The sequence below is a fragment of the Somniosus microcephalus genome, chromosome 27, assembly GCF_052327205.1.
Source record: "Somniosus microcephalus isolate GS21.2 chromosome 27, FLI_Smic_1.0, whole genome shotgun sequence".
In the NCBI taxonomy this organism is placed as follows: domain Eukaryota; kingdom Metazoa; phylum Chordata; class Chondrichthyes; order Squaliformes; family Somniosidae; genus Somniosus; species Somniosus microcephalus.
Genome location: NC_141013.1, coordinates 26759256 through 26785360, shown reverse-complemented (window position 1 = coordinate 26785360; position 26105 = coordinate 26759256). Strand labels below are relative to the sequence as shown.

Genomic DNA, 26105 nt, shown 5'->3' with positions numbered 1-26105 from the left:
CATGCAAACCCTCGTGATCGCTCTGCCTGCTTGTCTCTGGCAAGAGGGAATGAGATGAATCTGTCTCTCTTTATATAGGGAGCCTCAGTGACCTCCCTTATGCAGCAGTGTACTGCAAACTGCGAGATATTGCTTTTATCTCCAGTAGCAGGCTGAAAGGAGCCAGACGCGGTCCTTGTCCTGCTTTGAGGTTGCAGTTGTGGCTGCGGCAGTTGGCAGATTTCTGTCACGACCACTTTAGTGAAGTGAAGATGTCTCAAGTATTGGTCCTCGCAGAAGTTGAGGTAAGTGAATTGCTCTCTAAAGACCCTCGGTGGTTATAGCCTCCTGCTGAGAGTTCTTCTCCTCCTCCTCCTCCTCCTCCCTCTTCTAGCAGCTTGTCCTGCTCTGCGTGGCCTCTGTTCATTCTCCCAGTCATGCTCAATTCCAAGAGGAAAGACTTCCAGGCACCCATGTCTGAACAAAACAGCACATCAGCACCAGCCAGACCACTCCCTGTAGACTATTGAAACTTTAGGCAAGTATAGGAAAGCTCCAAAAACACATACAATTGCACCAGCAGTCAGAAGAAATAATCCAGCAACTAAATTGTAAGTAGTTCGTGATCCTTTTAGGTTGCGCTGGTGGTGGTGGCGGGGGGGGACCTTCATGCCGTGATCAGCTGTGCAAGGTTAAGACAGGGTATAGGCTGAAGCGTGACGTTCAGAAATGGCAGCGCTGGTGTCAAATCAGCTTTGCAGACTAATTGATGTCAAAATCTGCATGCTACTGACGGTTGTTGGGTGTGTGCACGCAAACCCCTTTACCAAGATGGCGTCCGGCCATCAGAAGTGCGCACGCGCATGTCGGACACCACCTTCGAGCATTCGGAGGCCGCATAGCGCCTAAAAAACAGGTGCTACAGAGCCCCATTTCTCCCCCATAGACTTTATAAGAAAGTAAGTGAGACAGCAGAAATAAACTGGAGAGTGAATCAAGTTTTGATGGGATTCCATTCTGTGCTGTATCCCAATTCACAATAATAATGTACTTACTCAGACAAAGTTGTGCCATTCAATCAGCTCATCTCAGCTATCTGGATTCAGTTGCAGCTCAAACAATGACAATGTTAGAAGCTAGAATGGTAAATGAAATATTCTACTACAATGGGTTTATGATTTTAACGGCTGGGCCTCATTAACATGCTGCTGGCCGACTTCCCGACTAAAACAGCCGGAAAGCGGCAGAAAGTCGCACGGCCCAGAAGCCGCTCACTGGGCCCAGGGTAAGTGTGGGGATGGGGAAGGACAGTGGTCCCAGGGCGATCAGCAGTTCGGCGAGAGGAGTTTGGGCTGAGGAGGCCGACACTGCCCTTGTGTAGCCCGAAGGAGCAATCCTGCTCCTCCTGGCTCCACAAAGGAAAGTTTTAAATTCACTTCACAGGGCCTCTTCAGTGGTCAGATCAGGTTTTTGCTGTCAGAGCAGCTGCCGCAGGCGTCCTGCTGAATTCCTGGTTAAGATGACATCAGGATCTTATTGATGTAAGAGGACCCTGATTGTATGAGGCTCCCACTTGACGTGGACAGATGCCTCGTACTTCTGAAAAATCAAGCATTTTAAAATTGCAACAGATTGGGGACGGAGCGGGTAAAGAGTTAAAATTCCCCTCTATTTCTGTGTGTAAGCATTCCAGAGATCCTAGTTTAAATACAAGCAATCTCCAACATTGTCTTGTGCCTCATATTCACCAACAAATCCTACCCCTGAGATGGAACATAAATCGTCTTTCTCTGATGCCTGTTAGAGGTTTTATGTGAATTCTTAATCTATTTCACAGGGGACAGGAGTCTTTTGAACAATTCTGTCCCACATGATTGACATTGATTTGGTAATCTTATTCACAGATAGGCAGCCTAAGAAATGAGCATCCGCCATTGAGGCAGTTGAGGCTCTTTTGAGGACATATTGTTACAGTTTAGATTGTGTAGATGGAGATCTCTATCTCACCTGATTGAAGTTATTAACTTTACTCATGTGATAGCCATTTTTGATTTCAGAATAAAACTTAGCTTTCAATTTACGCAGGTTTCAATTCATCAAGTTACATGGTGGTATCAGTCTGTCTAGAACAGAGCATCACCGCTATCAGAGAAACAATGTAAGATTAGAGGCAGATGAATTTATTTGTTTGTTTTGTGATTTACATATAAAATGTTTAAGTGATCTGGTGTGTGGCAGTGTTTATAAGTAGCGATGCTGCTCTGCTTAAGAAGGATCTGACCATTTCAGACTATAGTTTAGTTCTTTTCTTTGATAAATAAGAAATAACAACCTACTGCAATCATAAAGTAATGAGGTATTGGGGAGGTCAGGGGAAACAGGCAATTTCAGGATTTGAACTGGGGGGAAAAGGAGAAAGATAAACCATATTGGAAAGAAATTAGCAGGAAAAGCTTCCTTCCTCCTCTCCCTCCCCCATCCCCTTCCCCTCCCCCTCTCCTTCCCCCATCCCCCCTCCCCCTCCCCCTCCCCTCCCCTCCCCCCTGCACCTAATCATGAAAGAACAATGGGAGAATTTTAACTTTCCCGCCCCGGAGGAAACCAGGAGTTCAAATGCAGCGAGTCAATTTCCCGCTCCATTGCTGCCCTGCGACGATTTCATCGCCTCTGTTTCCTCGGGGAGCCGGGATGGAGACTGCGGGTCACCTGCCCGCCTAACCGGACCTCCTCCTGCCACACCCGAGTGTGTCACCTGCTTGCCCGCCTGGTCTTCTGCCAGGAGTCAAAATTAGCCCTTACTGGAAGCTGATTTTTAAAAGTATATTATGGAGGAAAATAAAGGAAGGCGAGGATTTTAAATAGGTAGAAGACGACAAAATAAAACACAGAGGCCGTGATTTTCCCTACCTCGGTGGGTCCGTGGCAGGTCCCGGCTCCGCTCCTGTCTCCATCCCGGCCTCCGACATGACTTTCCCTAGATTGGGCTTGTTAAGCCCACCCAGCAAGTTTAGCGACCAATTGAAGGAAGTGGGTCTGATGACGTCATTTGATGACGCGTCATCAGCCGGTTTCCTTAAAGGGACCATGCGCAAATTTACTTTGACATTTGTGCTGTTGGTGTTCTACAGCATTGATGTGCTGCAAACATTGACAAGCACTGCACCCAGGTTCTCCCATGACTCCCTTCATATGCTTATGGAGGGAGTCACAGCATGCAGGGAGGTTCTCTTCCCTTCCAATGGGCAGAAGAGACCTCCCCAGGAGACCAACGCAGCCTGGTTGCACATTGCACAGGAAGGCCAGTTTGGGTTCCGCCAGGGCCACTCAGCTCCTGACCTCATTACAGCCTTGGTCCAAACATGGACAAAAGAGCTGAACTCAAGAGGTGAGGTGAGAGTGACTGCCCTTGACATCAAGGCAGCATTTGATCGAGTGTGGCATCAAGGAGCCCTAGCAAAACTGAAGTCAATGGGAATCAAGGGGAAAACTCTCCATTGGTTGGAATCATACCTAGCACAAAGGAAGTTGGCTGTGGTTGTTGGAGGTCATTCATCTCAATCACATGGCATCACTGCAGGAGTTCCTCAGGGCAGTGTCCTAGGTCCAACCATCTTCAGCTGTTTCATCAATGACCTTCCCTCCATCATAAGGTCAGAAGTGGGGATGTTCGCTGATGATTGCACACTGTTCAGCACCATTCGAGACTCGTCAGATACTGACGCAGTCTGTGTCCATATGCAGCAAGACCTGGACAACATTCAGACTTGGGCTGACAAGTGGCAAGTAACATTCGCACCACACAAGTGCCAGGCAATGACCATCTCCAACAAGCGAGACTCTAACCATCTCCCCTTGACATTCAATGGCATTACCATCGCTGAATCCCCCACTATCAACATCCTGGGGGTTACCATTGATCAGAAACTGAACTGGACCAGCCATATAAATACTGTGGCTACAAGAGCAGGCCAGAGGCTGGGAATTCTGCGGCGAGTGTCTCACCTCCTGACTCACCAAAGCCTTTCCACCATCTACAAGGCACAAGTCAGGAGTGTGGTGGAATACTCTCCACTTGCCTGGATGAGTGCAGCTCCAACAACACTCAAGAAGCTCGACACCATTCAGGATAAAGCAGCCCGCTTGATTGGCACTCCATCCACCACCTTCAACATTTACTCCCTCCACCACCGGCGCACTGTGGCAGCAGTGTGTACCATCTACAAGATGCACTGCAGCAACTCGCCAAAGCTCCTTCAACAGCACCTTCCAAACCCGCGACCTCTACCACTTAGAAGAACAAGGGCAGCAGACGCATGGGAACATCACCACCTACAAGTTCCCCTCCAAGCCACACACCATCCTGACTTGGACCTGTATCGCCGTTCCTTCACTGTCACTGGGCCAAAATCCTGGAACTCCCTTCCTAACAGCATTGTGGGTGTACCTACACCATATGGACTGCAGCGGTTCAAGAAGGCGGCTCACCACCATCTTCTCAAGGGCAATTAGGGATGGGCACTAAATGCAGGCCTAGCCAGCGACGCCCAAATCCCATCAATGAATTTTTTAAAAGGCAGAAGCAGGGATGTCATTAGGAGGACCAGGCTGCAGTGGCGCAAACCTTTCAATGATCTCAGTAGATCACGAAACATTACTGCAAAGCCACACTCAATCTCGTCCTGCTGTGCCACTCATCACATCCCCATCACTCTGCCTTCCCTACCCTACTCCTGCACATCTTTACTCACACCAACTTACCTTGCACCTCCACCCATCCCTCTCTATCTACATTATCACTTCCCCATCTCACTAGCCACCCCTCACACTCACCCTCATCCTACTCCAATCATGCCAACTAACAACACACAAGGGTAGGCACTTGTGTGTTTTAGCCAATGTTCATGTGAAGTTACTGTTAATGTGCTGTCAAACATTGAAATCTTTATTTTCAACACTTTAATTCTTCGACAGATTTGTGTGCACCTTTGGAAGTGGCTTGGTGAGTTGCAGTGAATGGTGAGACATAACGGTATCCCCCCTACCACCTGCAATACTGATGAGTGTGAAAGGAATGGCTTGGGCATTGTAGGAACGCTTTGTTGTTTGTGTGGGGTGGTGCCAACCTGGTGCATCATGTGGCAGCCAGGGTGTGCAGCGTCAAATGAAGTAAATGTTGCCATGGTGAGGCCATCCCTGGCATGCTGGGCAGCAATGTGCTCGGGTGCTGATGCCCTCTGTCCTGTGCAGCATCAGGTGATTGCGGAGAAGGTTGGTGTGGTTGTTGGTGCTGCTGTTATGCCTGGTGATGCTGGTGGGGCTGATCATGGTCAGATCCTGAAGACGAAGGTGAGAGAGTATAACATGCACCCATGCTGATGGAATAGATGATAGGTGAAGTAGAGATGACAGAAGTGATCTGTCAATGGTGGGAGAGGTAATGAGGTCAGACTGGCTGGAGACTTGTGTAAAGACTTGCAGCATTCTGAATCTGTAGTGGAAATGCAATTTAGAGAAGCTAGTGGTTAAGGGAACATTTCTCAATCAGCTGGGAGCTTTGACTTGACATTTGAAGCTGTCAGCTCATCAGCTGATTCAATGGCCACTGACCTCCTGCCTCAGCTTCACAGACAAGGTCTAGGCACAGCAGGAAACTGGTGGGTGACCTGTTACTAATGAGTTGAATTGGGTCTCTCGCTGTTGCCTGTCAGGTCTGCTCAGCGCTAGCAGACCCGACATCGGGAAATGCAGGTGTGCACGTTTTGACAGCGGGTTCCTGACCCACTGTCAATCATTTTAAATTCCACAGCTGACCTGCCACCCACCCTTCCGCGGCCTCGGGTTCTAAAATTGTTCAAAATGAAAAGCAGAATTCCATGCTTTTAGCAGTATCGTATTTTATTCCTGTCCCTTTTTTCTGGACCCTGCCCACACCCTGTACCTCCGAACAAAAGGGCATCAGTTCCAAAGTCTCTGTCAATGTTGCTCTGAAATTAACAGGTACACATGAGTGAGCTAAGACGGGGGGAAGTGCTACCCTTTCCATGGCAACTACACTGAGTTCAGGAACTCAGCATGTGAGAACTACAGGCACAAATGGGCTTCATGCTGCTCCATGACGCTAGGCGTTGGTACAGTATGACAACACACTGCCACACGGTGCCAAAAGTTTCAGACATCCTGAAAGTGCAAAAAAAAAATTAACACACGGCTGAGAGCATTGAGTTTGTTTATTTGCTTTATCATGAGGAACACTCTCACTTTACACTTCCACCATCTGGATCGCCTGAAACAACTGTTTTAATTTTAATCTTCCCTTATTTTCCAAATATAAGTCTTTGTCCTTTGCTTGAGATCTGTGCGTGCGTGGGTATTTTAATTTCTTATTGGCCCAGAAATTCGGGTTCCAACGCGTGAGTACGGACGCAGTACTCACGCGTGGACCCGATGGAAGTGCCGGAATCTTGCATGCACTACGCATGCGCGGGAAACCGGCACTTCCGATCCTCTGAACCAAGGGGTTCAGAGGTCGAATGCGTGCGCGCGGGAGTCTGCGCGCGCGCGTTGAACTTCCTTTTTTTTTTCAGGTTTTAACGTGCGGGTAAGTCTGTACATTTTAGAAATGTAAAAAGCAGCCGTAAGGACTTCGGCCTAGAAATTCAGTGCCCTTAGCGCCGATTTTGCGGCGCTAGAGGGCCTAGCGCTGCAATTGGCGCCGGTTCCTAAATTGCCTGGGGCCCTTCCGCGGCGGTAGACCGGTAGCGCTGCGCCGGCACCGATGACGTCATCGGTGTGCGCAGCGTCCCGGTTGCCGTGGTAACCCGGCCCCAAGCCGAAATTCAGTTGCGCCCGCCTCGCCCATGGCAGGCGCAACTAAGACTCTGGCAACAGAGTCTTCCCCCAGTGTGCGCCGGCGCATAAAGGTGGAGCGGCGGCCGGCCGCGTTCCCGGTGGCCGCCTGCCCGCACCTCCCTTCCCGGACTCCTGCATTCCCCCCCTGTGGCCCTGATCAGTGTCTCATGCGAGCCCGGCACTTCCCCGAGGTGCCGGGCTCAGATGTCGGGTCAATCCGCCGGACAGTTGTCGGCTGCAGGCAGCTCCTCCTTAACAGGAGGAGGAGGCCTGCAGTTCCCCCGCCTGCCGCACCGCATCGGGTGCCGCAGCGGGGGATTAGCGCCGGGAAACCCAAGTTCACGCCCGTTTTGAGGCGCTAAATGAGGGTTTTAGCGCCCGCCGCCCCCGAATTTTCGTCGGGCGCTGCCGCATTACCGCTGGCGCAAACTTTCTGGCGCTACAGCCCTGGCAAGACCAGAACCCAATTTCTAGGCCTTCATTTTCAAAGGTAAGTGGTCAATTATTTAAAATTTAAACATTTTTTCCACAGGTTTTTTACTTTTAAATACTTTAAAGCAAGGTAAGTTTATTTTTAGACCCGTTTTTTTATAAAATTATTTTTTTCAAAAATTTAAATTTTTGTTTAAAATAGTTATTTAATGTCATTTATAGTTTATTTACAAAGTGTGATGTTTTTTTAAAATTTATTTGAAGGTAAAGTACAGTTTTACAGCCTCAGCATTTATACATTTTGACAGGTCTATCTGTCAAGACTTATGAATGGAGCATTCCCTGCTCCGATTGGCTGCCTGTTGCTCATGTGATCCCAGGGGACGCTTCGCACTAACTACGCCCCTGGGACACGCCAGCATAGCGCGCCGGCCTCTGGGACAGGCCTCGGAGAGGAATTCCACGCAGGCCAAGAGGTCAACTGCCGGCGCGCTAGTTAAGTGTAGGTCGGGGGCTTGCACCCGCGGGAAGCCCCCGACCCGAATTTCTGGGCCATTATATGTCCATGTAGCCAGCACTTTTTTTAAATTCTAGAAATGACACGGGAAGACAAATTTAATTCACTTTTATGTAAATCTAATGCCTGCAACTTTACATCAAGTCCCAGGCCGATAGTTTATACAAATCTGGTCATGGGCACTTTTTTAATTCATTTCAGTGTGCTTCATCTTAGCCGGGTTCTGTTGTGTGACTGTACGTGTGCAACTGGGTGTGTAATAAAGAGGGAAAAAACTGAAAATGTTGAAGAGCAGGTTGGTCAACAAATGTAAAAGAAAAGGACAAGAAGTAAAGAAAAAAAGTTGGCGGGGTGGGGTGGGGGAGGAGAGAGAACAAAAGATACTCCAGTCACAGTGCGGCAACTACTGGGTCACTGGTTTGCATGACTTGCAAAATACTCAGTCGAAAACTGTTGGGTTATCTCAGTGAGGCAATGGAAAGATACTAAAACAAAGGAATGTGCAAATAAGAAAGTGAAAAGACATGGGCTCACACAAATTAAAAGGTACAAAAATGGGAAAAGTTGAAGAGGATACAAATCTACAAATTTCAGGTCTAAAATGAACCCAGAAAATACATATTTCTGTGGCTCTAGCCGGCCCCCAAAAAGAAAAAAAACCAAGCCAATACCATGGGCTCTGTCACCCCCTCCCCCACCCTGCTAGCAGTCTGTTCCGACATAGGGTCTACATCCAAAGTATCAACCCACCTCTCCTCCCCTCTCCCAAACACCAACAGATTGGTGTGAGTCATATATATTTTGAAAGCAGTTGCTTTAATATTTTGTGTTTTCAACTTGGCTGCACACTAATATAATATTTAAAAAGCCCCAATTCAAATAACTTGCTTCCAACACCATCTTGGGCTGCAGAGAAAGCCTTTGATTGAGTTAAATAGAATTGACTGTGAATGTTGGGGACAGCAATTTTGAGTGCAGTTTTCTCCAATTGGTCACAATCCAGCCAGCTGCTCTCACAAAGCAGATGTAGTCTCTGCCCGTTTTAATTTGTCTTTTGGTAAATTTTGAGGATGGACTGCTTCTACTCTTGTTTTCCCTGAACACTGAACGACTAACCGGCAACATATGAGCAACCCATGACTTCCTGGGAGTTCATTTAGAAGGCGAAGTATAGAAAATCCTCCAAAATACAGATAATGGGCCGAAAATTGCAGTCGGCGGCATACCTCCGGAGTACCGAGCTGCGAAAAGAATACGCACCTACCTGGTGGCGGTCCTCCTGCGAAAACTTGCGGTCTGACGCTGGGTAATGGAGGGCAGCATAATGGTCCATGGATCCCTGGGATGCAGCTTGTACGGAAGCGTACCTGGGATCACTTGGGCCTGGTCCTTCAATCAGAAAACAGAATTAGATTTTATATATTTCAGAAAGGAATCCTGTAATCAGATTTAATGGAACCCCGTAATCCCATTTAATTACAATTTCTGGGATTGGAATTTAATTCCTAATTAGCTTCATTCCACCAATTTCACTAAAAAATTTAATTTTGCTGATAATTTTATCGTATCATTAAAACTCTAATATTTGCAGAAACAAGAAAAACTTGTTTGATATAGTTAAACTTTATGATTTCCAAGATGAAAATGTTTAAAACATGCCTGAGGTATCCCCTTACACTGATGCAAACAAGCTCTGCGCCTGTTTGCATCAACCGTAGCATTTCCGTACACGATTGCTGGCCAGTCGGTCTCCGGCAGCATGTGCGGAAATCCCAAACTTGTGGTGGATTTCAAAGGAGGTATGACAGCATACTCTGCTAGTACTCTACCATACCCACCACAAAATCCGATCCATTGTATTTTTACATTTCTATGATCCTCCAGTGTTGTTCCAAAACGGTGTCATGTTGAGCAGTATGGTTATCTCTCGGGGGACAAGATTAATTGCACCAAGATAGAAGCCTCAGATCTAGAACCAGTAATTTGTGGTCACTTCTAGATGGGTAACCGCTGGCTTTAAATATCATGCTGTGGAATATCTTCACCACTTACCTGTTATTCTCCAACTGTTCATCGAAACCTGACTAAATGGTCTGCTTTCACTTTCGATTTCTGTTGGGGCTGGAGCTAGTGTTTTGAAAATGAGCAGGGGGTGAAATTAGTCTTTGCGGCAGCGCAAAGCATGTGATAATGGATCGATAGCCTGTTTTATACCCTGCCCAATGTTCTTTTCCGCAACGGCCCATCGTGCCTGTACCGGCTCTTTGAAAAAGCTACCAATTAGTCCCACTCCCCTGCTCTTTCCCCATAGCCCTGCAAATGTTTCCTCTTTAAGTATATATTCAATTTCCTTTTGAAAGTTACTATTGAATCTGCTTCCACCACCACGTCACTTAATGCATTCCAGATCATAACAACTCGCTACTTAAAAAAATTCTCCTCATTTCCCTTCTGGCTTTTTGCCAATTATTTTAAATCCATGCCCTCTGGACCAACTCTCCTGTCAGTGGAAGCAGTTTCTCCCGCTCTACTCTGTCAAAATCCTTCTTCATTTTGAACACCTCTATTAAATCTCTCCTTAACCTTCTTTGCTCTAAGGTGAACAATCCCAGCTTCTCCAGTCTCTCCACATAACTGAATTCCCTCATCCCTGGTACCATTCCAGTAAAATCTCCTCTGCACCCTCTCTGAGGCCTTGACATCCTTTTTAAAGTTTGGTGCCCAGAATTGTACACAATACTCTAACTGAGGTCAAACCAGTGATTGAAAAAAATTACCATAACTACCTTGTTTTTGTACTCTATGGGCAGGATTATCATTGTGCTGTGGAGTCGGGATTGGAGGCGTGTGGGGGGTTAAAATCCCCAAATCAGGGGTCCCAACCCCATCCCGCACCCAAACCCGCTTCCATGCCAGTTACAAAGGAGGCGGGAACCCACCCTGCACTGGGACCCGCCTACCCGAGGCGGGAAGGGATTAGTGCCAATTAACTGCCTGTTAACAGGTAGTTAACAGGCAGTTTTTAGCCTAATCCCTATTTTGAAGGTTGAAGTGTGGGATTCCCAACAGCTCCAAACCACGCCAAGTTAGAGGAGGCAGGCCGTCAGGCTGAAGGACTTGGAGGGGTCGAGATGTCGGTGTTCAGGTGAGTGATGGGTGCACGAGTGCAAAGGTAAGTGTGTTTGGTGTGTCTAAAGCGATTAAAGAAGTTTTACATACCTTTTCTTACCTTTTCAGCCTTCCTTCCTTTAGGTCCCGGGAGTCCCTCAACTCACCAGCACAGAAAGCAGAATGGCTCCGAACTGTCAAAAGTGACAGCCTGCAGCTTTCTGTGCAGGAGAGATTTCTAACTGAGTCTGTGGAGAAGGACTCAGGTTAGAAGTAAGACTGTCAGTGTTTGACAGCTTCAAACAGCTGTGAAACACTGATATTTCATCTGTCAAAACCTCTTGACAGATGAAATTTCAGTCTGTGACGTCACCTGTTGCCGGGTGGCCCTTAATTGGCCTACTGAGCCCGCTGGGCAGGCTCAACAAGGTCAATCAAGTTAAAATCGCGTGGATTGGCCGCATCTCGATGGAGGCGGGTCTACAACCCCAAAAGTAGCAGTCCCGCCTCCAACCCGACTCCTGGGTTAAATTCCTGCCCTATGCTTCTATTTACAAAGCCAAGGATCCCCATATGCTTTTTTAACAGCTTTATCAACTTGTCCTGTCACCTTCAAAAATGTGTGTATTTGCTTCTTGGTCCTGGATTTGAGAGCGATGACTAAAAGCTATGACTTATGTAATAACCTGCACCGTGCAGGAGCTTGTCCTCCACAATATCAGAGTCATGTAGCTGAGCTCTTAACAAACCTGCCACTATTATGCATGGTGTAGCACCACAAAAGTTACTACTGGCCAAATTCATGTTCATGTCAGGAATGCAAGCTTCTGAAGTTCACCCTCAACACTCTGTATCAATCCCGCTGTCTGCACGGAATACTAATGCTTTGCACACCACTTCCTGTGATGCACCACTTCATCTGTGCCTGTGGAGCTATCCCTTAAACAACATCGTTTCCTTGACTTCTGTTTCTTGTATGTAATTATGGGGTTATCTATCATTTGTTGAATCAGAATCACTGAAGTGTACATCAGCCTATGGGAATACGCATTGACATCCCAATAAAAGCTCCTCCAGTTTGTCTATGCGCTCACTCATTTTGTGAGACATTTGTTCTTGTTATAGCTCTTTCAAGTTGCATCCTGATGTTCAGTGACCTAATAATACAAGGGATTCACAGATATTAAAGCCATAGATCCATGGTATTATCACTGGGTATGGTTTGAAAAAAATATTGCGTTCCCCAATCCCCAATACTATCATCTTCACTTTTTGATTCGAATTCCACTGTTTAAATCTATATCCATGCCAGCAGTGGATTGGGTCCTGCCTAACTGTTTGAATAAGCTGAACTAAATTCATTGCACCCTAATTTACAGAAACATGCAGTGATCAGTTATTATCTTAGATTGTCGGCGGGTGCAAGGAAATGATTGTTCCTGCACCAGTCAGTTCTGTAAATGTTCAGTTTCATGCACTGTGTTACTGAAACAAACACCAATATTGCAGCAATAGAGCTTTAGTAGTCTAATGGTAACCCCAAACTACAAAAAAGACATTATAAAAAAGGTTTAAATTGAAAATTAAAATTTTAAAACAAAGTATTTCAATTCTGATCAAGCTGTCGTCCTCCCCCAGACAATTTTTGTGTCCTATGAAAAAATAACATTAATTCTACATTTTCTTTTTACTCAAACTGAATTATACTTTTATAAAAGTGAATTGGCACACGCACCACATTGTAGGGAAATATATTTTGTATCCTTCTAAGTTTTGTTGAATTAGTTATTGTTTTGTTGTTGCCATCTTTAAGTGGTTTGTTAACTGTTGTGGAAGTATTACGGGGGAAAAATTGGGTTGCTTTGTGCCTCCCGTTAGCACCCCAGGGGGGCAAAGCAATAGCGCCTGGGTGCGACGCCGCTAATACCTCCCGCAAAATTCAGCGGGAGGTTAGCGGCAGCAGTAGCCGGTAGCGCCCTGCGGCGATGACGTCATCACTGTGCGCAACGGCCCGGCCGCAAACTTCGGTCGCGCCCCTGACCTACCACCGGATGTTATGTCCAACAGGGTCGGGGTGTTTTTTTTGCGGGCGCGGCGGCACTATTTAAAGGGCAGGTGCCAGGTGGCCATTTTTTTTGGGCCGCCTGCCAGCACCTGCCCCCTCCAGCAATTCATGTGGGGTGGGGGGGCTGGCCGCGATCGGTCAGCCTGGCACTCCTCTTGACTGCCGGGCTGTTTTCCCGGCACCCTGCTCCCCGGTGGTCCAGCAGGGCCCTGGCATGTGCTGCGCTAGGCCCCTCCCCTTTAATCAGGGGAGGGAGGCCTGTAATACCGTGGCGCTACGTGCCGACGCGTGGCGCTGCTACACGTAGCGCTGCGATATTGAATGGTAGCGCCGCAAGAGGAAGGGGGAGCGCTTCCAGTGGCGCCCCGCCTCCTACTTGGGGCGCTACCACTCAGTGTACGCCACGGGGGCGCTAACTCTTTCATGGCGCTAAAAGTAGCTCCCCGGCGAAGTTAGCACCCCAAAGGGGGTGCGACCGAATTTTTCCGCCTAAATGTTTTGACAGATTGGTCATTCATAGAAACAAGTTTGCAATGTAACATAGCTCCCCGGACAGAAACAGCACACACTCGCCATCATGATCCCGGCTTGCTATCTCTACATCAGAAATATAGGGCCTCCACATTTTGAATGCCCAGTGGAAATCTTCCCCATTTCTTCCTTTTGGCTCCCACCAAGCATTGTCGAGGTACAAGCAAGTGGGTTTTTTTCAATTATTTTTTTTTTGGCTAAAAATTGGTTCCTAATTCTGTTTTAAACGCAATCCAGAAAGGCGATGATGCCTGACCTCACCACATTTTGCCGCATCAGAGAGAGGTGCACCATGCATGCCAAGGATTCATGATTTTGTAACACCCAAATGAACAATTTTAATATAACTGACATTGAAATGGAGGTGATGAAATTCAACGGGGGCGCGAAGCGGGCACCCGTTATAACGGGTGCTTTGCACCCCAGCCAAAGTTGGAATTCACCCCTGTTATATTTTGGTATATGTCTGTTACAGAATCCAATGTTGGCAGTGCAGTGCAGTCACATGTTGATTGCAGGACAGTATATTGTGACATAAGCTAATACAGGAAACTCGTTTAAACGGCACCTAAATATCCGGAATTCTCTATTAACCGGCAAAATTCTCACTCCGAAAACAACACCTCAATAACCGGGAATGTGTCCGAGTCCAAGTCTCCCACGGTGGCCGAGTTAGTCAGTGGAGGTAGTTCTCCAAACTGCCACAACTCGGCTTCTTGACGCTGTCGGAAGTCGGAACACCTCAATACCCCTGTAACAGGAGTCTGACTCTCCCGTGCTGCCGGTAATCTCTTCTGATCCGCCATTTTACAGGGGCACTGTGTGTCCCCCACGCTGCTGGTAGTCATTGCATTGCATTACCCTCAACTGGCAGTACTGTACTTAATCAAGCATCTTCCACCATCCATTTAACACAACATTCTGTAGGTGAGTACCCAATTACTGTATACTGCACATTTCTTGATTTTTTTATTTTTCTTTGTTAAAAATAACCTCGGTAGATAACCCGCTCCATCATCCGGAATTTTTGATCAACCGGCAACACGCCGGTCCCACCGGTGACAGATACCAAAGAGTTTCCTGTACTGACTCCCAGTCAGTCCTTATGGTTAGAATCAATCTCTATTGCTTTTCCCTCACAATTCTTTTTCCAGTGATACCAGCGTGACCCTGTCATCGTAGCGGTTAAGTTAACGGCATTTTAGAGTGATTCCCAACATCAATCAGATTGAAGCTGCCACCATTTATTGAAATACTATCCTACTTCTGTGCTACAAATCTTAAATCCTGCGTCTTGGCCTCTTCCACAGGATTTTTACAATGACCCCCTAACGAATACCGTCCTTGAGGGATCGCAATTATATTCATATTAACAACTTGATCAATTTTTGCATTCCCTTCTTTGTGAAAATTGTGTTATTCTGTACTTTCCTCCTGATGAAGAAAGATCCTGCCCAAAACATTGAGCCTACGTCTAGAGCAGGGGTTTCCAACCTTTGTTTTTATTGGTTACACATGGTCGAAGAAGAAAGAGGAGTCCTGGCCAATATATATCCCTCAGCCAACATCAGTAAAACCGATTGTGGTCGTTATCACATTGCTGTTTGTGGGTGCTTACTGTGCACAAATTGGCAGCTCCGTTTCTACGTTACAGCAGCGATATTACTTCATTGGCTGTAAAGCGCTTTCAGACGTCCTGAGGTCATGAAAGGCGCTATGTAAATGCAAGGTTTGTTTTTTTAACCATGGATTGTCAAGGGCCAGCTATAAAATTTAACTCCACATTGATTTGCATGTATCTCAGGTTGCTGTTACTAGTCGATCGTGGTGTTTTGATTTAGGATTTGTCCACCAATGTGGCTGCACACTGCCCCCAGGCTTGGTTTGGATGCTGCTTGTCTAGAGTGACGTCAAAGATTTGGAATAAACGGGTCTTTTTCCTAGTGGCAGGCAGTGACTAGTGGGGTACCGCAGGGATTGGTGCTAGGACCCCAGCTATTCACAATATATATTAATGATCGAGACGAGGGAACTAAATGTAATATCTGCAAGTTTGCAGACGACACAAAGCTGGGTGGGCATGTGTGATGTGAGGAGGATGCAGAGAAACTCCAGTATGATTTGGACAGATTGGGTGATTGGACAAATGCAGTATAAATGCGAGGTTATCCACTTCGGTGGCAAAAACAGGAAGACAGATTATTATCTGAACGGCAATAGATTGGGAAAAGGGGAAGTGCAACGAGACCTGGGTGTCCTTGTGCACCAGTCGCTGAAGGTAAGCATGCACGTGCAGCAGGCGGTTAAGAAGGCAAATGGTATGTTGGCCTTCGTAGCGAGAGGGTTCGAGTACAGGAACAAGGATGTCGTGCTGCAGTTGTACAGGGCCTTGGTGAGACCACACCTTGAGTGTTGTGTGTAGTTTTGGTCGCCTTATCTGAGGAAGGATGTTCTTGCCATGGAGACAGTGCAGCAAAGATTCACCAGACTGATACCTGGGATGGCAGGAATGACGTATGAAGAGAGATTGGGTCGATTAGGCTTATATTCGCTAGAGTTTAGAAGAATGAGAGGGGATCTCATTGAAACTTATAAAATTCTAACAGGACTAGACAGACTAGATGCAGGAAGGATGTTCCCGATGGCGGGGAAGTCCAGAACCAGAGGTCACAGTCTAAGGATAAGGGGTAAGCCATTTAGGACTGAGATGAGGAGGAATTTCTTCACCCAGAGAGTGGTGAACATGTGGAATTCTCTACCACAGAAGGCAGTTGAGGCCAATTCATTAAATATATTCAAGAAGGAGTTAGATATATTTCTTAAGGCTAAAGGGATCAAGGGATATGGGGAGAAAGCAGGGACAGGGTACTGAATTTGGATGATCAGCCATGATCTCATTAAATGGCGGAACAGGCTCGAGGGGCCGAATGGCCTACTCCTGCTCCTATCTTCTATGTTTCTATGACTTCTCATGATGGGAGTGAAAACATCTGGGTGATAATTTCAACTGGTTGGTAACCTGGTGGCGCGAATCGCCTGTTCCCTGTCGGTGTTCCCTTTAATTGTTTTGGGGTGCACGGCCCCTTTACTGCGCGGCCCATTCACAATACCTCGCATGCAACGGTTTTTCCTATTTAAGCGGCGGTGGGCTGCACAGCGCTGCGAAGCCGTACTGCTTGTTGTAGAACCCGCCTGATTTACGTTCCGCTGATTTCGGGCGGTTTCTCCAATGGGTGGACAATCTGTTCTGCCGGGTTACTGCCCAGGCGACTGTTGTAAATTACCTCCCTGGAAATAACACAAGCATGTTCGTTTAACCTTTTGACGGCTCCTGGCATTTTTCCAAACAACAAAACCAAAAGGCTAGCAAGGTTTTGTTTTTTAATTCCTTTCATAGAATATTGTCAAGGTAAAAATTCCCGAGGGTTCATGTAGTTTCCACAAGTCTGCTTTCCTGTCTGTGACATTCAAAATTTAGGAATATCAATTATGCATATTTATATGACAGATTCCGCGAACTAGAAAACAGAATAGGTTAAACTGCTACAATGAAAACATGCAGTCCTCCTCTGATATTAAAGAGGAAAAGATGAAACTCTGGAAACTATCCATGTGTCAATATGCTTTCCAACTATTTTAAGGAAATCTTAAAGATAATGGGCCATAATTTGTGAGCCCTACGGGTGCGTACGAGGTGCGCACGTGCCCGTAGGGGCTGAACAAGTTCCGGGTTTAGGCATGCGAAGCGGATGCGCTAAAACCCGGAACTTGCGATCCGTCAAGAATCGTACGTACGGAATCCTCATAAGTATGAATGGAGATTCCACTTCTTTCATTGGTCGGGCCGGCCCACGTGCTCTCAGGGGCGTTTGCGAACCACTGGGATACGTGGGCCTCTACCCGCGGGTACCCGGCGAGGCCCAGGAGCGCGAGTCTTCGTACCGCCCAGACCACCAGGTAAATTCGTAGATTTTTTGCAGGTCGGAGGCATCCACCCGTGGAAATCCTCCGACCGTAAATTTTGGGCCATTACAGCTACAGGCAGTACTCCTCAGTGCCAATGTTGAGAAGATCATTCTGTGGCCGCGAAACAAAAATCAGACAATCACAACACACCTGCAATAATGATTTTTCTTGCTTCTAAAGCAGGCAATAAACCATTTGACCCCTATAAAGTTTGAAGAATGTGAGAATCCGGCTGTCGAGGTTTAAAAATGCATCAAAGGCAGCAGAATAAAGAGAGTTTTAGGCATGAGGTTCTGCTAAGTGCTATCGTACAACTACGCAAGCATAATTTTGGTGCGGGAGGCCACTCTTCCCTTCTTTCTCCAAAGATAAAGACCTTGGGGGAAAAATTGAGTCGCGCCCCCTTTGTGGCGCTAACTTGGCGCCTCGGAAAAATTAGCACCCCCGCGGCCAAAATTGAGTGGTAGCGCCCCAAGAGGGAAACGGGGCACTGCGAGGGAGTATTGCGGCGCTACGTGCCGCGGTATTGCAGGCCTCCTGGGCCACCAGGGATCGGAGTGCCGGCAAAAGAGCCCAGCACTCAAGAGAAGGGGAGGGGAAGAAGCCTGGGGCAGGGGTGGCCCAAGGTTTCCTTGTGAGGCCTGGAGGAACACTCCTGCTCCTCCTTGCCTACAATGAAACTTTTTTTTAAAAATAGATACTTACCTCACTGGGCCTCTTCTAGCTCTGGCAGCTGTTTCCAGCAGGTTAGGCCTGGCCAGGAGCCATCACTGCTTCCCCACAAAGAGCTCAGGTAAAAACGGCAGCTTGGGCCCTGATTACATCATCTGAGCCTGACCTGCTTATTTAAAAAGGACCCCGTCAGCTGGGGGGCAGGTGCCCCCTCCCGCCTGCAGTAGACTTCCAGATCATGAAGATTTTTATGTCTGTGATTAAAAAGGAAGCATTTTTATCCTGTATCAAACTGCAATGCTTTATTACTTGTACCAGTAGATAAGGGGTTAAAAAAATCTAGGTTCAAACAGATAATAGCTAGCCCTTTCAAACACACGGGAGCTCAAAACCCTTCCACATTGGGGTAGATTTTCAAGGTGCTGCTCAGGAGTGAACCTGGTGTCGCAGATCAACCGCCCATTCCATTCCCATCTCCTCCAAAGTGATATGTTTGGCAGTGACCACTCTGCTCTTCATCGGGAAACAGCTGTAGTATTCACAGCTCTCTTGTGAGTCACAACTCTTTGGCCCCGATTTTAACCTAACCCGTCCGGCGGGAACCAGGTAGATTCAGCTCCTCCGATAGTTTTACACTCCGCTCGATTTTACTCTTCAAAGTCACTGGGGGTTAAAATTGGGCCGAGTGTAAAAGGGGCGCCCAGCCCGAACCCGCTCATTACTGGCTGGGTTAGATTAAATTCAAGACTTTCGTCTTCATTATCGTCACTAAATAGGTTCGATCTGAAGTTAAATACTCATCTTTTGATATGCTGTTACAGCTGTAGGTTGTTGCACAAGCTCTCAGCAAGTTAAATTACCCTTTCATTTTTACTAGTGCTTGTACTTCTATTTGTGGGAGAGAGAAATGCTCAGAGCAAAGCTTATTGTGAATGACCAATCCTTTGGAAATTTCTTTGAACTTTCCATTTCTCTTTAATCAAATCAGTTTTTTCTCTCTAAGGTTCCCTAGTGTTCATATAATGAATGCTCTTTATAGTTAGCATATAGGAAGCAAAAATATTGTATAATACGTATTTCCCCGAATAGTTCTAAAATTTTCCACAATTTTGAATATGGCTCTAGTGTTCTTACGTTTTTAATAAGTATTGACAGAATGAAATAGTATCTGACGTAATAAAACTCACTACGCACTTGGTTTGAACATAAAGCAAGGCTTTAATCAACTTGTTTCAGAACATGGAGGTCTAGTTGTACTTCACTAGTTCCTTGTCTTACAAAATGTCCCTGGAAAGCTGGGCCCACGCCCGAGTATTTATACTCCTTGGATGGCGCCACCAGCTGGCCATCCAGCGTTATTTCATGAGTCGTTTCTTGATGATGGAGATTTATAACAGTATCTATTCCATCATCTCCTCAGTGTAGCTCCAATGAGTTCACTGCTCCATTTCCTTCAGTTTATTCTCAGCTAGCTGCATTGTTTATGCCAATTTTCTCTGCATTTAACACATTCTTTCCTTGACTTTGGCTGTGTCTTTTCCCCAAGTGCAAATCTTTTTTGTCTCCCCAGCTACTACAGGAATTCCGTAACATCTTTCTTCTGAGTAGCCTAAGCCTCCCTTTAACTCGAGGCTAAGTTATGTAATAATTGAACTTAAAAAAAAAAAAAAAATTAAGGGACAAGTTAAATCTGTTTACTTGAAGACAGGAGCTTAGCTACTGACCCTGATTAATTTAAATAACATTGGAAGATAGTGAAAACCTACATATTTTTTCTGTGCTACTAATGGCCTACTAATGTGATCGAATACAAACCATCCTTTTCTTGCCCTCCCCTGCTCTGTTTAAGCTCCAAGTGCAGTTATAATGGGCAACATAGCAACTCTCATACTCCTCTTCAAGCATCCATTCCAAAGGTCACAGAGCGTGGAAGACATTCACAGATTTATACTGTGTCTTTCTTCCTCATCAGATTTTGATGAAGCTGCAGGTCACTCCCCTCTTTGACAAGCATGCTGCCTCAGAGCAGCCAATCCACTTGATTGGGTACGACTAGTTTTCCTTCCCTTCATTGCCATGGCTATTGTCACACCATCAAACATGACCAACCATTTTGTATAAATTAGATAAATTGTTCAGATTCCACCCCATTACAAGTCACAAATACAGTGTTTTGAGGACTTTTTTTTTTCTTCAATACTAAAATTAACATTACCATATATTCCAATACTAAAATTGGATCTTTGTGCAAATTATGGGGGAGAAATTCGGTATCGCCCTGTTTGGGGCGCAATTATCGGCCGGGCGCAAAGTTTAGCGCCTGGCGCTAATTATCGCCTCCGACTGCAAACTTGGCTTCTATCGCCCCTGGAGGTAATTGGAGCACTAAATCAGGCGCTACACACCTCTCTTAAGGCGCTAACGCCGAGGAGCGCTGGCGAAGCTCATGTGATGTCAGTCAGCAATGGAACACTGGCGCCGGCCAGTTCTTAAAGGGGATTGGGTCGATCTTGCTCTCCATCCACACCCTGCTCATTGCAGCCTGGAATCTCGGCCTGGAGAGACCTGTACATCAATTCTGCTGGAAAGAACAATGGAGAGGCCCAGGGAAAGAGCTCAGCGTGCAGCCCCCACAGTCTCTTCTAAATCGATGCAAGGAAGGTCAAATCAAAATAAACCTGCAAAGTGTTGCTCAGTACCCAAAACTCCTTCACACAGCGTTGAATCTCTCCAGAAGTTTCTCTCTCTCTCAGAATGCGTGGTGCAAAAATGTCGCCAATAAAAAAAGTCAGGAAGCGGTCACCTTTACATAGCGTTCCCCCAGTCCCTTCCCGACTGCAAAACGTTCCCCTCAACCTGTCATTGCTAGCAGCAGGCGGAAAGGCAGGGGTCGCCACTCAATATCCGGTCTGGGGCGCTACCGGGGCGTTGCACGCTCGACTGATGTCACGATCTGCGGGCGCAGGAGATCGTGGCGTAGTGTTTAGTGCCGCCGCCGCAAAATGTCTGGTCAATTTCACGAGTGGCGCAAACATCGCCGTGCCCGGGCATTAGTTGCTTTGCCCCCCATTAGCGCCCTCTTAGGGCACTAATGGGAGGTGCAAAGCAACCAAATTTTTCCCCCATGACTTCAGAGGGGTAAAGATTATTGTTGGCGATGTTGTATGAACACTTAACAAACTTGTACTAAGATTTGCTTTCCACTGTTTTAAGAAAGGTCTTGACAAGTATATTTTAAATGCAAGTTAAGGCCTCTGTTGAAATGGCAGAGAGAACAATTTGGTAGGAGTGCATTAAGCATTCATGTGATACAGTGATTTCTACATTATAAGTGTGTTTTTCCTATATGAAAAGATTATGGTGGTTACAGCAACCCAGGTAATGAAATAATAAGCTATAGATGGTACTAATTACATCTATTTTGTTTTCATGTTAAGTAAAGTTGTCTTATTAAGTTAAATTCTCGAAGAAACATTGATCTTAGCATTTTCTAAGTCTTGATCAAAAGTCTGAATAGACAAACTTGCATTTATACAGCACCTCTTCAAGTCCCAAAGGATTACTTTTTAAGTATAATCACTCTTCAAAGATAAACATAGCAACTAGCTTGTGTCGAGGAAGATCCAAGTAACAGGAAATGAGAAATATTTCTGATGTTCTTGGTTGAGAGCACTGGGAGAACTCCCAGCTTTTCATATAGTAGGATGGGGTCTTTTATGTCCTCTTGAATAGGCAGCTGGGAGTTTGGTTTAACATCACATCCAAAAGACTACACCTTTGACAATGCAACACTCCATCAGTACTACACTGAAATATCAGCTTAGATTATGTGGTCAGGTCCTGGTTTAGGAGGCAGGAGTGCTGCCAATCTGAGACCACTGCTGCACAGATGTTAGAGAGGTTGGCCTAGAAATTCAGTGCCCTTAGCGCCGATTTTGCGGCGCTAGAGGGCCTAGCGCTGCAATTGGCGCCGGCGCCTAAATTGCCTGGGGCCCTTCCGCCGCGGTAGACCGGTAGCGCTGCGCCGGCACCGATGACGTCATCGGTGTGCGCAGCGTCCCGGTTGCCATGGTAACCCGCCCGAACTGGGAAATTGACTTGCGGCCGCCTCGCCCGTGGCAGCCGCAAGCAACGTTCTGGCAGAGGTGCCTTGCACAAGTTTGCGCCGGCGCATTAAAGGCCCCGCGGCGGCCGGCCGCTTTCCCGCCGCCCGCCTGGCCGCAGCTCACTCCCCGGACTTCCCCCCACCCCCCCGGAACAGAAGCAAGCCCGGCACTTGTCCGAGGTGCCGGGCTCATTTTTAATAAGATTTTCGCGGGCCGCGGCCGGGTGCAGCCAGCTCCTCCTTAAGGGAAGGAGGAGGCCTGCACTTCCCGAACCTGCCGCACCGCAGCGGGCGCCGCAGCGCCGGGATAGCGCCGAAATTCAGCGCATAGCGCCAGTTTTCAGGCGCTAGCAGCTTTCAGCAGCGCCGGCAGCCGTTTGGGCGCAGAAGTAGTGAATTTTGGGCCCGAACAGCGCGACTTAGCCCCGGCACTAACTTCCGGCGCTAAAGCCGTTGCTGCGCCAGAACCCAATTTCTAGGCCAGGATATCTACGGAAGTTGGCTCCAATAGACATGAATATCGATTGTGCATATTGCTGAACCCTGTTCTCCTTGCTGAACAGGAGTGCCTGAGGACAAATGCTGTGATAGTACTCTGTGCAGCCTCAACTTTCTCTTGACAGCTTAAAATATGGTACTCATTTATCACTCTCGGAAGGATGAAAGGCTGAGTGGACCTATTGGAATTCAAATGCAGAACCTTCTAGTCTGAGTCTGGCACTCAACTGACTGAGCTACATGCAGTTGCATAGTTATTAAGGACCTCCGCTTTTTTAGACAACTTGTTTTGATGTAAATGTACAATTTATCGCTGTAATGTGAGAATGTAGAACACCACCAGTTTTCTGCATGTCTTGACATCATAATTGGGTTGTGCAACAGGGGGTGCAATGTCAAATTATGCTACAATGACTCATTTGTCACAGCTTCAAGTCAAAAAGATTGTTTGATGATTTAGAAACAGATCATTTGTTTTTCACTGACTATTAAAAAAAAGCCAGCATATTTGCAGGACCTATAAAAGATTCACTGTTGACTTAGCATGGTTAATAGTTACAGTATTACTAGATGACAAATAGTGATTTTTAGGTAGCATATTTTTGTGATCAACCTGTTGTGATAGAATTTTATCTGGACCTTGTCTTATTAATACAACAAATGTGATTGTATAAAAGCAATGAATGCTGCAAGCCTAACATCAGTTAATACAGTATCAATTATCTTTGCTTTTATTCAGTTAAAATCTTAGTCCTGACTACTGTTTGTCATAAAGGCAAAGCCGTCTTTTAAAACTTTTCTTTAAATGAACACAGTTGCTCAAAGGATATTTTTCTACTTTGATGCCTACTGTTTTGCACTTACTGCCATATTCTTTTAATCTTGTTCTTCCAGGGAGCCCAGATGATCTTCAGTGCAGCTAAAGACTTGGGCCAATTATCAAAGCTGAAGGTATCAATATAACTGTACTTGGCATGGTATAGGACCCTTATAATTAATACTGCCCTCCCTAACGCTCTGTCCTCAAAATCCATACCCCACACCCATACGCCATGCATTGTTAACAATTGAGTTCCTTTGTGTGAAGCTATACTATATATATTCTAAAACTTGAGTAATTCCTTAGCTTGAATTCAGTTCGTTTACATGATTCTTTTCAAATGATGTGTGTGGGACTTCACACGTTCTTGTCAAAAACTGTTTCATCTGGAATTATGAAAAGTAAGTACTTCATTGAAAATAGAGACTGCTGCATATTTTTAAGTGATCTAAGGATTCATTCCCTAGAAACCCAGGAAGGACAATTAGGAAATCAGTGCTTGTTCCACTTATTTTTAATTGATAGAAAAGTGCAACAGGGCTACATTCAGGGACAGCTATAATGAGCACTTTTGCAAGTGCTAAATAATACAGGAAAACTTGAACCTGTGCATTATGCACATCCTGTCACAAGAAATCAAAATGCAGTCAAAGCATCTACATTTTAGTTCAGTTTAACACATTAAATAACTCCATTCTTCAACAAATGGTGCTGCCAGAACAGCTAGTGCAAATATATGTGTGTTTTTGTATTCATTTACCAGAAATATATATATTAGCTTTCACAAAAAATGTTGTTACTAGTAAAATAAACTCTCTTTTAACTGGCACCTAAATGACCGGAAATCTCTGTTAACCGGCAAAATTCAGGAGTAGGTTCAAGTAAGTTTTACTTCATATTAGTGGCAGTTCCTGGATCTGTGGCTGTGTAACTGGGGTTCGTGCACTTGTTGCTAAGCAACAGGGACACTTGGTCTGTGGCCGGAGTTCCTGCACATGTTGCTAAGCAACAGGGAAGCCTGGATTTGTTGCTGTGTACGGAGCTCTCGTACCTTTTAAACGATACCTCTCTGTAATCCGGACTTTTTGATAAACCGGCACCATGACGGTCCCGTTGGTGCCGGATAATAAAGAGTTTCCTGTATATACACTGAATCTCAAGTCCTGCTTTGTTCAGTCAGAGAACCCTGGTCATTGCTCTAAAACCCCTTCAAATACAAACATTGATACAGGTTACCTAAATACCATAGTTTCCTTAACGATGGCCAGTGAAATAAATGCATTGTTATGATAAGGTACGTATGCTTCTGGCAAATGGATCTCATTGTGTAATTTGTTACGTTATTTTAAAATGTTCATTAATTTCAGTAAACCGAAAATTTCTCCTTTGATATCCTTTTCAAATAGGATCACGTGATTCGGGAAGAGGTCAAAAGCCTCAGCCCACGTCAGTGCGCTATAATGGAAGTCGTGTTGGCTACAATAAAGGTAATTTTATATTTCTTGGATTTTGAATGGGCACAGCTGCACTTCACCAGTGATGTTTCTCCGTTCCATTATGACAGCAAAAGGGATCCTGAAAAAGAAAGAGGAAAGTATTTTTCTCACAGACTATGGATTAATCTGCCGTCTCCAATTTTATTTCCCCTTGCAGCAGTTTCTGAAAAATCATTTCACTATTAGATCTTCAAATTATTATACCTCAGCCTTCAATATCCTCACATATATAAATGCTTCTGACCAGCTGATAGCACATGTGCAAACGTGAAATTTCCCATAAATCGCCTGAAACACATAATGTTATTAAACTGCATTTACTCTTATAAAGTATTATTATTCTTTAAATCCACACCACTTCTGGACTGGATCATGTTAAACTATAATTATTTTTTCAATGCTATTGGTAAATGGAAAAATTGAAGCAGCAACATACTGAAAATATTAGACACCGGCTGCCCTAGGCTTCAGGCTGCTTGCTGTAATGAATATTTTTGTTGTAAGAATCCTATCTTTAATCAAAAACACTAAAACATAGAGAAATCAATCCACAGCTGTCCCTCACAGCAATCTCCAGCAAAATCACTCTCACTCACTGGTGAGAAATTACATTCAGTAGATTATTGAATAACCTGCATAATAAAAGCATAAACATAATAGAAATGATGTTACAGTAGAACCTCCAGCATCCACCTTCCCCATTTTCTACCAAAATACTTGCAAGACAGAACCTTAGACTTGTTATTGCCTCATTGCATTGCCTATTAACACCAATCTCCTCCTGTCTGATATAAGTCAACGTCACAGTCCAAGAAAGATTGACTTCACCTTATGTTATTTTCACGGTACTTGTCTTGATTCCTCTACTAGGCCATACCTGTAAGACTAAAATTTGGGCTGCTTGAATTATCAACCAATTTTCAATATCCATCAAAGGGTGAGGGATTTCCTACATTCTGTTAGCTGATTGACTTATGGCAGCAGATCATGAGAGACATCTGAGTTGGAGATACTCCAAGGAGTTTGTTCAAGTTGATATGTGAGGTAGTGTTTCATGGAGTACAAGT

The 26105-nt window shown here is 45.7% G+C and overlaps 1 protein-coding gene across 10 annotated transcripts in view; it reads left to right on the top strand.

Annotated features, from left to right (window-relative positions):
* Positions 1-26105, top strand: part of unc13c (unc-13 homolog C (C. elegans)) — a 794870-nt gene that overhangs the window by 701771 nt on the left and 66994 nt on the right. For all 10 annotated transcript variants that reach the window (XM_085968792.1, XM_085968791.1, XM_085968790.1 and 7 more), the window contains 2 exons: positions 23617-23673; positions 24949-25029. In XM_085968792.1, the coding sequence (XP_085824918.1) occupies positions 23617-23673; positions 24949-25029 (138 nt within the window). The remainder of the gene's footprint in view (positions 1-23616; positions 23674-24948; positions 25030-26105) is intronic.